Source organism: Fonsecaea monophora (genome assembly GCF_001642475.1).
Source record: "Fonsecaea monophora strain CBS 269.37 chromosome Unknown Scaff32, whole genome shotgun sequence".
Taxonomy (NCBI): domain Eukaryota; kingdom Fungi; phylum Ascomycota; class Eurotiomycetes; order Chaetothyriales; family Herpotrichiellaceae; genus Fonsecaea; species Fonsecaea monophora.
The window spans coordinates 67,400-81,144 of record NW_019173963.1 but is presented as its reverse complement, the minus strand read 5'-3'; the positions used below and the strand labels follow the sequence as shown (position 1 = coordinate 81,144).

Genomic DNA, 13,745 nt, shown 5'->3' with positions numbered 1-13,745 from the left:
CCAAGGTGTACAGAACAAAAAGAGGACGTCGCCCAGTCCAGCAGCCATACACTATCACTATGGGCAAATCCTCCAAAGACAAGAGAGATGCGTACTACCGTCTGGCCAAGGAACAAAATTGGCGTGCACGCTCTGCCTTCAAACTCATCCAAATTGACGAGCAATTCGACCTGTTTTCGTACAACAAACCCGAGAGATGCACAAGGGTGGTCGATCTATGTGCTGCTCCAGGATCATGGAGTCAAGTTCTCTCGCGTGTCTTGATCAAAGGTGAGAGCTTTGGACGGCGGGCTTGGGTTGAGAAGATGGAACGATACCAGCGTGCAAAAACCCAGAAGGACAGCGAGCACATGTCTACTCTGGAAGTCAACCAACCAAGTGGCGAGTTAAAGCCTCGAGCAAACGTCAAGATCGTCGCTATAGACCTTCAACCCATGGCTCCACTCGAAGGCATCACCCAACTCAAGGCCGACATCACTCACCCTTCGACCGTCCCCCTGCTGCTTCGGGCGATCGATCCAGACTTCTCTCCGCAGAATACAACCCACCTGATCGATCTTGTGATAAGTGACGGTGCCCCCGATGTCACTGGCCTCCACTCCCTCGACATCTACGTGCAGTCTCAACTGCTCTACTCGGCACTCACGCTTGCCACCAAAGTGCTGCGTCCCGGGGGGAAATTTGTGGCCAAGATTTTCAGAGGGCGAGACGTTGATCTCATCTATGCACAGCTAAGGATTTTGTTCGAGAAGGTGAGTGTTGCGAAACCTAGGGCGAGCAGAGCGAGTAGTATCGAGGCCTTTGTGGTCTGTGAGGGCTATAAACCGGTAATGGTGAGACGGAAGGACGGCACAGAAGTGCTGTGGACACCAGAGATTGAGGTCGAGGACGGAATGCGAGATCTGGAGCCTGGATCCGCAGCAGCTCCTCTGTCAGCGACTCACGTACAACAGCAAGAGCAAGGTTCGTCGGATTCTGCCTTAGGCGCAACAGGCCATACCAACGATCATCCAGCGCCAGAAACACAAACCCGTGACCTTCGGCCCGATGGTATTGTCGAACTCCAACTGCCATCTATCGAAAACGCCGATCCGCGGAGGTACATTGCCCCATTCCTGGCCTGCGGTGATCTCTCATCCTGGGACAGCGATGCGACCTACAAGCTGCCAGAGGGCCATGTGTCGCTAGACCCGGTCCAGCCTCCAACGGCCCCTCCTTACAAGTTGGCGATTGAAAAGCGGAGGATCGAAGGAGGAATGTACGGCAAGACCAAACACAAATGAAAAAAAGGACCCAAATGAAAAAATGGCCACAAATGAAAAAAAGGCCACAAATCGATAGATAAAGACCACCCTGTATACCAATCAGATAGCTCTGATCAACGCATGCGCTATACTGGCTGACTTGACGACTTCCGGCTAACGCTACGACGATGGCTACGATACTCTGGATCAACAATTTTGCGTCTGTCGGTGGTCGAACACACGTATATGTATGCTGGACTGGTTCTGCTGGACTGAAACCCGGGAGACACCGAAACATTTCGGAATGCGCAAACCAACCATCAAAACCATAAAGCCAGCAAAGAACACCTTTGCCAGATCAGATCCGATCCCAGCCACGCGGATGGATTGGGTCAAAGATCCCTTCAAGGAAGATCGCAAGACTGCTGTCGCAGCCACTCTCTGCATGAAACTACGAATCTAGGATTCAGACATCAAGGAACAGCCCGCTGTAGGTATTCCACGGAAAGAAGACGCAAGATTGCTACCAGAAATCTACTTTTCATTTGTCGTATCAGATTCTCATGGTCGTCGTCAAACTAGCCCATCCATAAAAATCAGATTGAAGGTCATCCAGAAGACGGCACTCCCCAGAAGAATCCATAATTCTGTCTTGGTCCAGACGAATACATCCCAAAAATACCAATCCACAATATTTACGGAGAAAAGCTTCGCTTGCTCGAACGTGTCACAAGAAAAAGGAGCCAATCCCGACAGTATCTCTTCCCGGCCATCGGCAGACGCACGGCCATCATCGGCCCTGAGCTCTCTGATAAAACACGATATATGCTTCCCCGTTCTGAAGTCTGTCCCTGGGGTTCAGTTTCATTGGGTCCAAGTCAACATGCCTCTCGTCATCGAACTTCCTCCACACACCCCGGCCCTGGTCCTTCACAATAGAGATATAATGCCCACCATCACCACTATTACCCAGGTGTCTCAGAACCCCGTATGCATCGTATGTATACGGTGGTGTCGTGGCAAGCTCCATATTCATTCGCCCATCTTGATCCGGCAACGCGGGTGGTCGCGGAATCACAAAGTCATCCATACTTAGATTGTGCAATGGGAATTCAATGGGCGTGTGGATTTTCTTGGCCTTTTCGTGCTTTGAAGCGGCGAATCGCTTGAAATGTATCACCAGGAACTGTGGCAGGCGAGTCAAGATGATTTGCTTGGTGGCTTCACGCTCGCACTTGCAATATGGACATCGCCAAAGCTCCGACAGTTTTTCCTCCCGACAGTATGAAGCAAGACAATCGTAGATATGGCCCGCACGGTCTCGAGGAATTTCCACGCTGATGCTGTAAAATGCTTCGTATGTGGTCGACGTGCGCTTGCAAGTGAGACAACGCAGGCGTGAGGCATGTTGGCCGGCGAATAACGAAGACATATAACTGTGGTCTCTATGCTCGTAGCGTTTCCACTCAATTGGGCTGGCTCGTGCAATTTCCATCCGCTCTCTCTGCATTTCCTCTGCAGTCGTCAATGGCCGAAGAGGTGTTCGCTCCCAGTTGACATTCAAGTCCTCGTGAAGGCAATCGACAAGGAAGTCGAAGAATTCCTTCGCATCTTGCTGTCGATCTATTACCCATTCTCGATTCATGCGGCCACAAAAGTTTCGAAATGTTGACGGTTTGATCACTTCAGTGTCTCCCTGCCAGACGGCTTGGATCAAGTTGGCATAGAGCTTAGGCATGATGCCATTACTGCCCTTCCAGTTGCGCTGTACATACCCCTCGTAGAGTCGATCGTTGAAGAAGTTCGACAAGGGAATAGTCGCAGATAGACACTGTAGAGTTGAATTCATGTAACAAGTGACGCCGAAGTTTGTGAGACCAGTCTTGGGCAACCGTCTGCGCAGGGATGTTACTGTTGAGTACAGAGGCGGCCGAGTTGCGGACGTCACTCGAGCCAGCGCTGGTTGGGGCGCATTGATATCAGCATGGCCTGAATAGCTCGGTCTGGGTATTGCGGGCGCGGGCCTTGCGGGCACCTGAGGAACGGCAGGTGGTGCAATTTGAGGGACGAATGCAGCGTGATGAGACGGAACAGGTCGTCGAGCCGGCATAACCATTGATTCCTGCTGTTGAATTGAAGGGAACCGGCGCAAGAATGTCTCGTAATCGGGTATGAATGGCGACGGAGGCTCAGGCTCTTCTTCTACCACCGAGTACTCCTCATCGCTTGCGGTGTCATGCTTCTCGACTGGGGTCACTTCTTCCTGAAGTGCCTGCTGACGCCATGCTTCTTGTTCACTCTCATCCAGAAATTTGTGGTCACGAAGACGCCTATTTCGAACTTCATAGCGAGAATTGGCCGAAACCATTCGTTGTCGTGCGATAGGCCGACCAGGGCCGACGGGTCTTTGCCGCGTAATACCCAGCGTTGCAGCAGTCCTTGACCGGGCAAGTGAATGAATTCCCATGCGATCCACCCACGCATCAAGACCACCAGCCAGTAAGGCCGGTGGTCGACCATCTTTGAGAGGCTTCGTGTCATTGAATTCGTACAATGTATCATATAGTGCTCTTAATGCCGGAGCTTTGGTCATGATTGGTGGACCCTTGAGGTAGGAAACATCGCTCGTGTATTGATCATAATAAACGACTAGGTCAAATTCATCTCTGCGAGAGAAATGCGACTGTTCGTTATCCGGCGCCAGGACCAGCCGGTCCTCAAGTTCCTCTGCTGAGACCCCTTCTTTTAAAGAGATCGGCTCTATACATATGACGGACGCTGACATGATGTGTCCTTCGTCGAACAAAGATCTCTCTCTGATGTCTATCAGTAACACGTTGTACCTCTTCATGTAGTCCTGCAGGGTGGCAGCATCGATTGATGTCTGATGAGGGAGATCACTCGAGCTATTCTTCGGGATGATGGCGGAATTGACTCCATTCGGAGTGGTCGGTCGATAAGGGGCAGAGAGCTCGTCACGAGTCCTCTGCAATTGTAATGAAGCGGTGGATGAATTCTGCGATTGATTGTAGTAAGTCTGCCTCCTCTCCGTGGGTGGACGGCTAACTTCTGCCGAAAGCCTATGGTTGTTTGCATGAAAATTGGCGGATGTGGTGTTAATCGGGCTGTATGTAGGACTGGGAGGCTTCGGCAAAGCCATACAGGTTTCAATTGGCACCTTTGGTGGGGCAGCTGGTACCTTTGGTGGGACTATAGGTCCGTTACTGAAAGCAGGAATCGATCGAGGAGCAAGGGGTCGCGAAATAGAGGTATCATTGGGATATGATTGTGAGTTGTATCCTGCTCCCTGCTGAAAATCTCCCGCTTTGGGCATAAACAGTAAGGTCGAGTGTTCCGTAGCATTTCCTGGACCTCTCAGCTTCGCGAATCTTTGAGTGAGGTCGTTGGCCGCTTCAGTCAAAGGTCGACCTTGTAAACTCTCGGGCTTTGGTTTACTTGACGGACGTGCTCGAGGGATTCGAAGCGAGTCAGGCAAGTCTGCGGATGAATTTGGCGAGGTCGAACTTGGAGGGACTTCATTGCTGTCGGAAGAGGTAGGTCGGCCCGGGATCAGATTCTGAGGGATACCGAACCCTGTTGAGTAGACGGGTTTTCTGGACATGGCACGAGACTGTGGTTGGGTTCCGTGGCGGGCATTGTTGTCCTCGATTAGAGCCTTGATCTGGGTCATCTGTGACTCCATGTCCACCAATTTCTGAAGAGCAACTTTGTACTTCGCCCGCCACTGTGGGTTGTTGTCCCAGAACCCGAAATCCTTGTGTTTTGGAATGTGATTAACTGCGATTTCGTATGCCCGCATATAACTCTTGTAAGCCAGGTCGTGGCGGCCAAATTCGACAGAGCTTTTGGCCACAGTGGTAGAACTCTCGACTTCGTGCAGGTATTGAGGAAGCGAGGCGTCTACTTGGACAGAAGAGGTGGCATCTTGAATAATGTCCTTGAGGTGAGGGAAGACTTTTCCTGCGCCCGGGCCTGGGCGTGGTGTCAAGTCTCGAGAGTCGGTCCAACTGCTTCGAGCGCTGGCTGAGGTGGAAGCCGTGTGGGAGGATACGGAGGACGAGGATGCATACGCCGCCATGGCGATATGAGTGTCGCTCCTACCGCAGGATCATTGCGCGAGAGACTGGTGGAAAGAACCCTCCCCGCTGAGTGGCAGATTTCTAAAATTACCTCTTTGGTCTCGGGCGTTTATTTAATAATCGAGCAGGTCATATGGGAATCAGGTTCGGTTCGAAGAGGGGCGCTGGGAATTCTGGAGGCGTCGATAGGGGAGTGACATGAGTTGAGACGAAGGTGACAAGGCGATTAAACAATTCAAGATTACTTGGAGTGTTGTGTAGCTTGGGGAACGGAGATTTGAAGGACACGCATGACGGCTAGGAAGTGCCTGGAGCCGCAGGCCGAGAGCGAGATAGATGGAGCAACGCTGGTCTCCGAAGTGCCCACTGATGACACAGCGGGCGAGGCTGAGGCTGGTGAGTTGTCCGTAACTTGACGGTAGCTAATCGATTAGCTGATGGAGTGCATGAAGTCAGTCTTATTACTGGTGGCCTCTCAGTGGCTGGTGGTTGCGCATGTGGCGGAAGGTCCAGGCGTTTATCCAGAACTTCCCCAGATGGTCGCTGCGTTGGACCATTAATTCATCTCAGCTACAGGGTACCTCACACCTTTGAATTTCCACCTCTCGAACATTTTGCAGGCGGTCTCGTTGATTAGTCTGCTGCGCAACAATCCATTGGTTTCCTCCCACAGCGTCATTATAAGCCGACAGACAAGCCCTCTCTCCATCCATCACAGTCCGAATATCGCTGCCTTGTATTTGTCCATCCCGCACAATGGCCGGGTGGTTCTCGTCAGGCACTTCTGTGCTCGATGAGCAGATCGAAAAGGCTACTTCCTCTAGTTTGGAGGATATCGCAACTTCGCTCGAGATTACGGACCTCATCCGATCAAAGACAGTGCAGCCCAAAGAGGCCATGCGGTCGCTGAAGAGGCGGATAGGCAACAAGAATCCCAATATCCAGCTATCGGCCCTCAAGCTCACAGACACCTGCGTTAAGAATGGTGGCTCCCACTTCCTCACGGAGATTGCCTCCCGTGAGTTTATGGACAATCTTGTCTCACTACTCAAGGCCTACGGGCCCGCTGCGGTGAACGAAGAAGTCAAACAGAAGATCTTGGAGCTGATCCAGAGCTGGGCCAGTGCTGCTCAGGGGAGATATGATCTGTCATACATCAACCTGATATACCAGAGCCTGCAAACAGAAGGATTTAAATTCCCGCCCAAGATTGAGATATCCAGCAGCATGCTCGACAGCAGTGCCCCGCCCGAGTGGACCGACAGCGATGTCTGCATGCGATGCAGAACCTCATTCACCCTGACGAATAGAAAGCACCACTGCCGCAACTGTGGTAATGTATTCGATCAACAGTGCTCGTCAAAGTCTATTCCTCTGCCACATCTGGGCATTATGCAGCCAGTGCGGGTCGACGACGGCTGTTACGACAAGTTGACCAAGAAGTCGAGCGGCGGCTCCGATCGACGAGTATCCTTCGCACCCAAACCGAGTTCGATGCAACCTCGAAGCGCCCGAGTCGAAAACAGCAGCAGCTTTGATGAGGACTTGAAAAGAGCGCTGGAGATGAGCTTGGAAGAGGCCAAGGGAATTTCGAGCTCGGGATTTGTTCCTCAGGCACAGTCAAAGCAAGAGCCGGCAAAGATAAATGGTGTCTCAAATGAGGAAGAAGACGACCCGGATTTGAAAGCTGCCATAGCCCTGTCTTTAAAGGAAGCTGAAGAACAGGCCAAGAAGCATGCTGCTTCGCTCAAGAAAACCACCACCGACGGAGCAACCTCCGCTCAGCCCTTTGTCATGCCAAAGAACGATTATGAGTTATCTGTGATGGAAGCAGAGAACATTAACTTGTTTGCCACATTGGTCGACCGCTTGCAGCACCAGCCACCCGGTACCATTCTCCGTGAGCCACAGATTCAGGAACTATACGAAAGCATTGGGAAGCTTCGGCCAAAGCTGGCGCGAACCCTGGGCGAAACAATGTCCAAAAACGATACGCTCCTCGATCTGCATGCAAAGCTATCTACAGTAGTGCGGTACTACGACCGAATGCTGGAAGAGCGGTTGAACAACACTTATAATCAGAGAAACCCGGGATATGCGGCTTATGGAATGCCCTCCCCTGCAGCGCCTCAGGGTATGTATCCCTCGATATCATCAGGACCACCGCCATCAATGAGTGCTGGACCCGGTGGAGCGGAGAATTACTATTTCAACAATGCGCCAGTGGAGACTTATGCTCCTCCTACTCAACCAACGCCCCTCCCTCAGCCTCAGCGTTCATATTCATATTCGAGTCAGAAACAGGATGCTCCTGGCTCACCGTATCAGTATCCAACTCAGCCGCCAGCACAACAGCATCAACCTATGCCGCAACCACCACAATTCAACCAGCCACCTTCGCCGCAGATGTACCAACATCAACCCGCTGTACAGCCACCGTACCCATCTCAGTCCTCTCAACCTCCATCGATGTACCCACAGATGCCACCCCCGGATCCACAACAGGCTCCGACGCCTTACACTCAGATGCCGCAGCTGCCACCTGAGGCTCCCACTCCTCAACCCCAAACTCAATATCCTCCACCCTCGTCTCAACAAGCGACACAACAGCCGTATCAAAGACAACCGCCTCTGGAGCAGACACAGGCCCCAGCACAAGTTTACTCACAGCAGCCACCACAGCAGCAGCAGCAATTTGCTCAACCGTACCAGCAGCCCCAACCGCCATCCGCGCAACAACCACAACCACCAATGTCCACGGGTGGCTCGTATGGCACACCCTATGCCACATATACCCAGGATCAATTTCCTTCTGCGCCACAACATATGCCGGCTGCATACAACCAGCCTGCTGCACATCCTACCCAGCCACAGCCCGTTGCTGTGGAGGAAACTTTGATTGAGCTTTGAAGTCATTGGTTCTGCCTTGTTCGATGTGAAATTATCGTGGGTGGCATACCCTACTGCTATGGAAGAGGCGGGTGCGGTTGATAAACGACGAGGCAGAGAAATCCACTGGCTACACCACTGGGGATGTTGGGCCAATGAAAACAGTCTCGTTCCACTCACATGTTTATGGCTGAATAGATCATGGCAAATATTTCGGTCTGTGCTCCCACTTCGTCGTTTCCTTTTATCTTTCCTTCAAATCAATCCAGTCTCGTTCTCTTTGCAACCTCGCTGGATGTCGAACCGCCTTTACTAGCCTTTTTGTTTGTATGTAGATACCCAGACAGTTGCCATTCTTCTTTTCTCCTTGCTACTGAAAGTAGATCAACATGACATATCTACAACCCATAACAGTGCTCGAAATCTTTGTTGAACCCGAAAAAGAATCCAATAGTCTCTTTCTTTGCACGTCATGACGTGAGAATAATGCAAGTATTGAACGCATGTATTGAGTGCATGCATGCATGCTACCCTTTTGAGCACTGAATGCACACTTCTCTAGATAGATAGCTATAGGTACATAAAGTACTACATGTATATCCAACAAGCTAAAGTACCACCATGTCAAGGACCATGCCATTTCATTTCGCCCGGTCGAACGGCGACCAGATCATACGTGTGCACAGGCAGCTGTAGCACAATATCCCAGCACCTAGTTCGCTGAAATACGTGTGTCTGCCAAGGATAGGAGAGACGAAGCTTGGACCTTGACCTGTGCGTGGTCTGAGCCGGAGGGGGACCAAGTATTGGGCGGCCGTGTGCGTAGACACGGATTCTAGTTGGTGGAATAGCTCTGACATGCATGCTCCGTTCGGTGTGACGCAGGATACATCAAATAGAAGATGGGCTTGTGCATTGCAGAAATACCTAAACCTGGTCAAGTATAGCGAGTCCACGAAACATCGTGTTGCATTGAAAGGAATAAAACCAGGTCGATCAGGCAGACCCCAACTAGACTTCAATCCACCCTCTCGGCCGCTGCCTTCTCGATCCTGTCAATCACCGCGTCTTCGAGGTCCCGACGCGTATGGCTGGGTTCTTGTCCGCCGTCCGTTCCTTGACTATGCGTTGTGGGGCCGGGCTGGTTGAGTGCTTCAAACTGGACAGATGAAGGCGATGGAAAGGGCGCAGTTCGCTGTACAGTCTCCGCGAAGATGAATTTGCAGTCCAACTCGTCAAACAGGCGCAAGACGCCGAAGAGCGAGTGTGCCAGCGTGGAAATGTCCGGCCCAAGGTGAACGTTGTACAAAGTGACGGGGGTGTTATTCGCAGTGATTGTCGCAGCTGAGGTGCTTGGTGCATAGACAGAGTTTGAAAGTGCTTCGGGATAGGCGCTCGTGGATGGGAGAAATGTAGAAATCGTTTTGACTGGCAGTCCAGCAAAGGATGGCCAGTGGCATGATATGATTCCACCCCTGATTTCCTGAGGCTCCTCCTGTCCATCCACACCAGTACACGATCGGTAGTTGCCAGCAGTCAACTCATCCAGCTTGTCTGCCACACGACCATTTCGTACGGCGTTCTCAGAAAACAGAATCAATCGTCCCATTGGCGCGTAGTGTCTGTACTTCATACCTGGAGCGCGAGGTGCACCATTCACGTCGTCTTCGTAAGTGACAAATCCATCGATGTGGGTCACACTTGCGCTTCCTGAAGATGCGGACACGCCCAGGGAGGATGGCGTCGACGCGGTCGTGGTGGCAGTAGAGTCATCCCTTCTGGGCTCATCCGACGGTCCTGAAGATTGCCTCTTGTATCCGATCGCCGTCCTCGCCCATTTATTGCCCATTTCGACCCCAAGGCTTCTCAATTCCTCCATACTCACACCTCCTGGCCTCAAGATTAGTGGCGGATCATGCAACCCATCCACTACTGTGCTCTCTACACCAACCTCACAACCCCCACCATCTAATACGAAATTGATCTTTCCGTTTAAATCGTCTAAAACATGTTGTGCTGTCGTTGGGCTTGGCTTCCCAGACGAGTTCGCACTCGGCCCCGCGATGGGTCTGCCGGTTGCCGCGATAAAGAAGCGAGCGTATCTTGACGATGGAATGCGAAATCCGATCGTCGATTGGGAGGGATGCACGTTTCTTGCAAAGATTCCCGACGGCGGCACTGGGAGGAGGATCGTCAGAGGGCCCGGCCAAAACCTCTCTGCTACTGGCAAGTAAATCTCCGGCAATGGCTGTCCGGTCACCTGTTCCAGATGCTTGATACTAGAGACATGGACGATGAGCGGGTTATCGCTGGGTCGACCTTTTGCGGCAAAAATGCCCGAGACAGCAGGTTCGTTTGTTGCGTCCGCGCCGAGACCGTAAACGGTTTCTGTGGGAAAAGCCACTGGAGGGGCAATACCGTGTCGGATGGATTCAACGGCATCCCGGAGCAACCTCGCGTTACTGGCTTTGCGGCGTGGCGGCGACAGGATGTACTTGAGATAGATGGCGCGGTACTCTTCATCCGTCGCATCTTCGGGGAGGTCGAGGTCGCAGAGGTCGACGATCCGTGTGGAGCAATGTGTGTAGGGCATAGCGGCCAGGTGGGAGCGATTATTGATAATACTCCTCATTGTGGCGCTCGATGTCGTCCTGTAAAGGGTGGAAAATTGTTTCAAAGAAGAATTAGAGCGGAGATGTGGTCGTAGAAGAAGTCTCATCAAGATGTATCAGCCAGGCCGCCACCAATATGAGCTGCTCTGACACCGACAGGAGCGTGAATTCAGGACAAGCGGAAAATCGACAAGGCTCAGCATATTGAACCACTCTATGCGATGGCTCAAGAGCTGTGTGTCAGGGTCCGCTGTACAATCGAGCAAGTCAGATCATCCGAGACATACTGCATACAGTAATCAGGGATATATGAAAAGACATGAGATTTGTATGCAGACAGGCAAAAATGAGAAATGACAATTGAGATGGAAAAAAAAGTCCCAGGCAGATTATCGGAGTAACGTCGGGCCGGGATTGTATATCACGTGCATATACAGCCTTGCATGTGAGGCTTCGACGCAGCCTTGTCTCCTCGTTTATGGTCGACCACCTTGTAGCCTTGGGGCACCATGCTATGGTTTTCTTGTCTATGTCAGCTCTCATTGCGCCGCTCCACACCCATACAATGAGACACAGCTTTGGAGTTCCAGCCAGCTTCCCATGCGTGCTCCCATGGATCCGCCCATTCACCCTCAGACGGTTACATTGCTCTTCGCCATCAATTCCGCCACCAAGTTCCAGTATTTCACACGGCTCCGCTCCCTGAGGCTCTTACCAAAGAAAATCATGACCAGAAAGACTGAAGATGCCGCCATTCCAATAAAGGCAGCGGAGATGAAGCAATTCTGCAGACCAAGGTTGTCTAGCCAAGGAGTGATTCCGTAACCAATGGCAAAAGACATGGTATTGCGAACCAGGATCACTGTTGTCATCGCATCCGCGCTGATTTCGTGGTATGTATCAATAAGATAGTTGACGCTGAGAGTGATTCCGAAACAGCTCGAAGCGGCCAAAGAACCCATAGCGAAGACCAACCCAAACCAATGGACGTGATGCGCGGCGCCTACCCCCCAGAGAATGAGGGATGCAGGAACAATAATGATGCACGCTGCAAAAGGCCAAAGACGATGCTCCGGCTCCATGATGCCTTTGTTGCGACGTGCGAGTCTGATAGTGAGCCAATCGCTGAAGCGGCCAGTAAAGAAGCATCCGACCACGACACCGATCAATGTGCTGACGTATGAAAGCCCGACCATGGAGGCTTTGAAATTGTAGGGTGGACCTCCCAAAATGATGCTTGCCGTTGCGTTCAGGACATTGAACCAGATCTGTCAAGTTGCGATGTCAGGATAATACTTCCATTTCGGCTCACAAAGAGGTCGGTAGTCAAACTCACAAGATAACTGCCATAGCTAAACCCAGCATAGAAGATGACAGGCCAGCTCAAGTAACCCAGCGATCGCAAGGCTCTTGTCCAAATTTGTTCCCCAGGCGATGTTTGCCACAGTGACAGTTTCTGTAAGTATGTCTTGTTGCTGCCATAAACCAGGGTGCCGCTCTCAACGTTGTCAGAAGCCTCGTTGACAACATCCGGCGTCTTTTCCGTCGCCTTCTCATCTTTCGTGGCAGAGATGGGTGTCTGGCTGCCGCTGGATGTCTCAACTACGCCCACTGTAGATCGCGTATAGTTCGTCTCCTCCATGAAGAAGAAGCAAATGACCAGAGCCACGCCAAGGAAAATGGCTGGCCAGTAGAAAACCCATTTCCAACCCTGGTCGTCAGCGATAAATCCACAGATCACGGGCGCAAAATAGTTGCTCCCAGCCAGGAAGAACGCATAGATGCCCATATATGTTCCTCGCTGGTGCTGAAAGTATACATCCGTCACAGAGACTTCAGGAAGGCTCTCTATGGGCGCAGCCATGAAACCTCCGACTATATTCTTTGCAATCCATACACCATTGCCGCGGGCGTATGGACCCCACAACGTACAAGCGATTGTCCCGCAGATGGAGAGAAGATAGGTTAGACGCTTGCCGTATCGCAAGGCGAAGGGTTGCCAGAAGAGCAAACCCCAACCAGCAAGAAGAAACAGATATCCTGTGCCTTGGTTGAGAGTGCTGATGGAGACCCCAGAAGCCTCAGAAAGAGGAACAAGAACCGAATAGACCACAGAGTTGGCAATTCCAACTACTAAGGTGTATCTGCCAGGCGTCAGTGCCTTGTCTTGCGATCGTAACGTGGTATGGGACATACATGTTGACTGTTATGGTCAACATGAGCTTTCGCTTCGGCGACCAGTTCAGAGGATCGTCAGGATCGTTTGATGGAGTGGGTACCAAAACAATGTCCTTGTCCCCCGATCCAGCATGCCGGGTATGCATGTTATGCTCGATGTCCACAAGGTGGACTGTCCCCGGGATTGTGTCAATTGGCAAGTCATAATGCGCCATGTCGCTGAAGGTTGTAGAGGTTCGATGATGAAGGGAAAGAGTGAAAGGATGAGGAGTGAGGAGGCTATGAGAGTAGAAGAGGAAAATTGAGCTGAAGATCTTCATAGGATCGCCATCACGAGGGTCGCACTGATTTATGTGTCTGTGCACCTGCCAGCGCCAATGTCCGCGCTAGAAGATCCAGGCATAGCATTTGCATAGACCAGAGATAGACGATTCGACACGCAATCTCCTCGATAAGAGCAGCAGTCTGCGGAATAGACCCAGGCGAATGGCTCCTAAGGTAGAGATGAAATGAGAAAGCCTATGAAGATGCAATGTAGAAAGATAAGGGAGTTGTGATCTCCGTATGCTCTCGGTTGTCCCACACGGATGTACCACATGGTAGACCGTGAAACAGGTTTCTGTACTGACGCAGAACGGGAACTGGTGAGGGAATATAGTTGACCACCATTGGGGTTGCGATATGCACGTCACCGCCACCGCAGGGACACACGCGGTCTAGCA

General features: G+C 51.7%; 5 protein-coding genes across 5 annotated transcripts; 2 read left to right on the top strand and 3 right to left on the bottom strand.

Moving 5' to 3' along the window:
* Positions 1-59: 59 nt before the first annotated feature.
* AYO21_05211 (hypothetical protein) lies at positions 60-1,283 on the top strand (the record flags this gene model as incomplete). The annotated part of the gene is made up of 1 exon (XM_022655181.1): positions 60-1,283. The coding sequence occupies one exon, from the start codon at positions 60-62 to the stop codon at positions 1,281-1,283; it is 1,224 nt and encodes a 407-aa protein (XP_022512462.1).
* A 751-nt stretch (positions 1,284-2,034) lies between these two features.
* On the bottom strand, positions 2,035-5,343 carry AYO21_05210 (hypothetical protein; the record flags this gene model as incomplete). The annotated part of the gene is made up of 1 exon (XM_022655180.1): positions 2,035-5,343. One exon carries the CDS (start codon positions 5,341-5,343, stop codon positions 2,035-2,037), a length of 3,309 nt encoding a protein of 1,102 aa, XP_022512461.1.
* A 757-nt stretch (positions 5,344-6,100) lies between these two features.
* On the top strand, positions 6,101-8,254 carry AYO21_05209 (hypothetical protein; the record flags this gene model as incomplete). The annotated part of the gene is made up of 1 exon (XM_022655179.1): positions 6,101-8,254. One exon carries the CDS (start codon positions 6,101-6,103, stop codon positions 8,252-8,254), a length of 2,154 nt encoding a protein of 717 aa, XP_022512460.1.
* A 997-nt stretch (positions 8,255-9,251) lies between these two features.
* Positions 9,252-10,865, bottom strand: AYO21_05208 (hypothetical protein; the record flags this gene model as incomplete). Its single annotated transcript, XM_022655178.1, has 1 exon — positions 9,252-10,865. One exon carries the CDS (start codon positions 10,863-10,865, stop codon positions 9,252-9,254), a length of 1,614 nt encoding a protein of 537 aa, XP_022512459.1.
* Positions 10,866-11,477: 612 nt separating this feature from the next.
* On the bottom strand, positions 11,478-13,238 carry AYO21_05207 (hypothetical protein; the record flags this gene model as incomplete). The annotated part of the gene is made up of 3 exons (XM_022655177.1): positions 11,478-12,113; positions 12,182-12,989; positions 13,042-13,238. The coding sequence occupies 3 exons, from the start codon at positions 13,236-13,238 to the stop codon at positions 11,478-11,480; spliced, it is 1,641 nt and encodes a 546-aa protein (XP_022512458.1).
* Between the last annotated feature and the right edge of the window lie 507 nt (positions 13,239-13,745).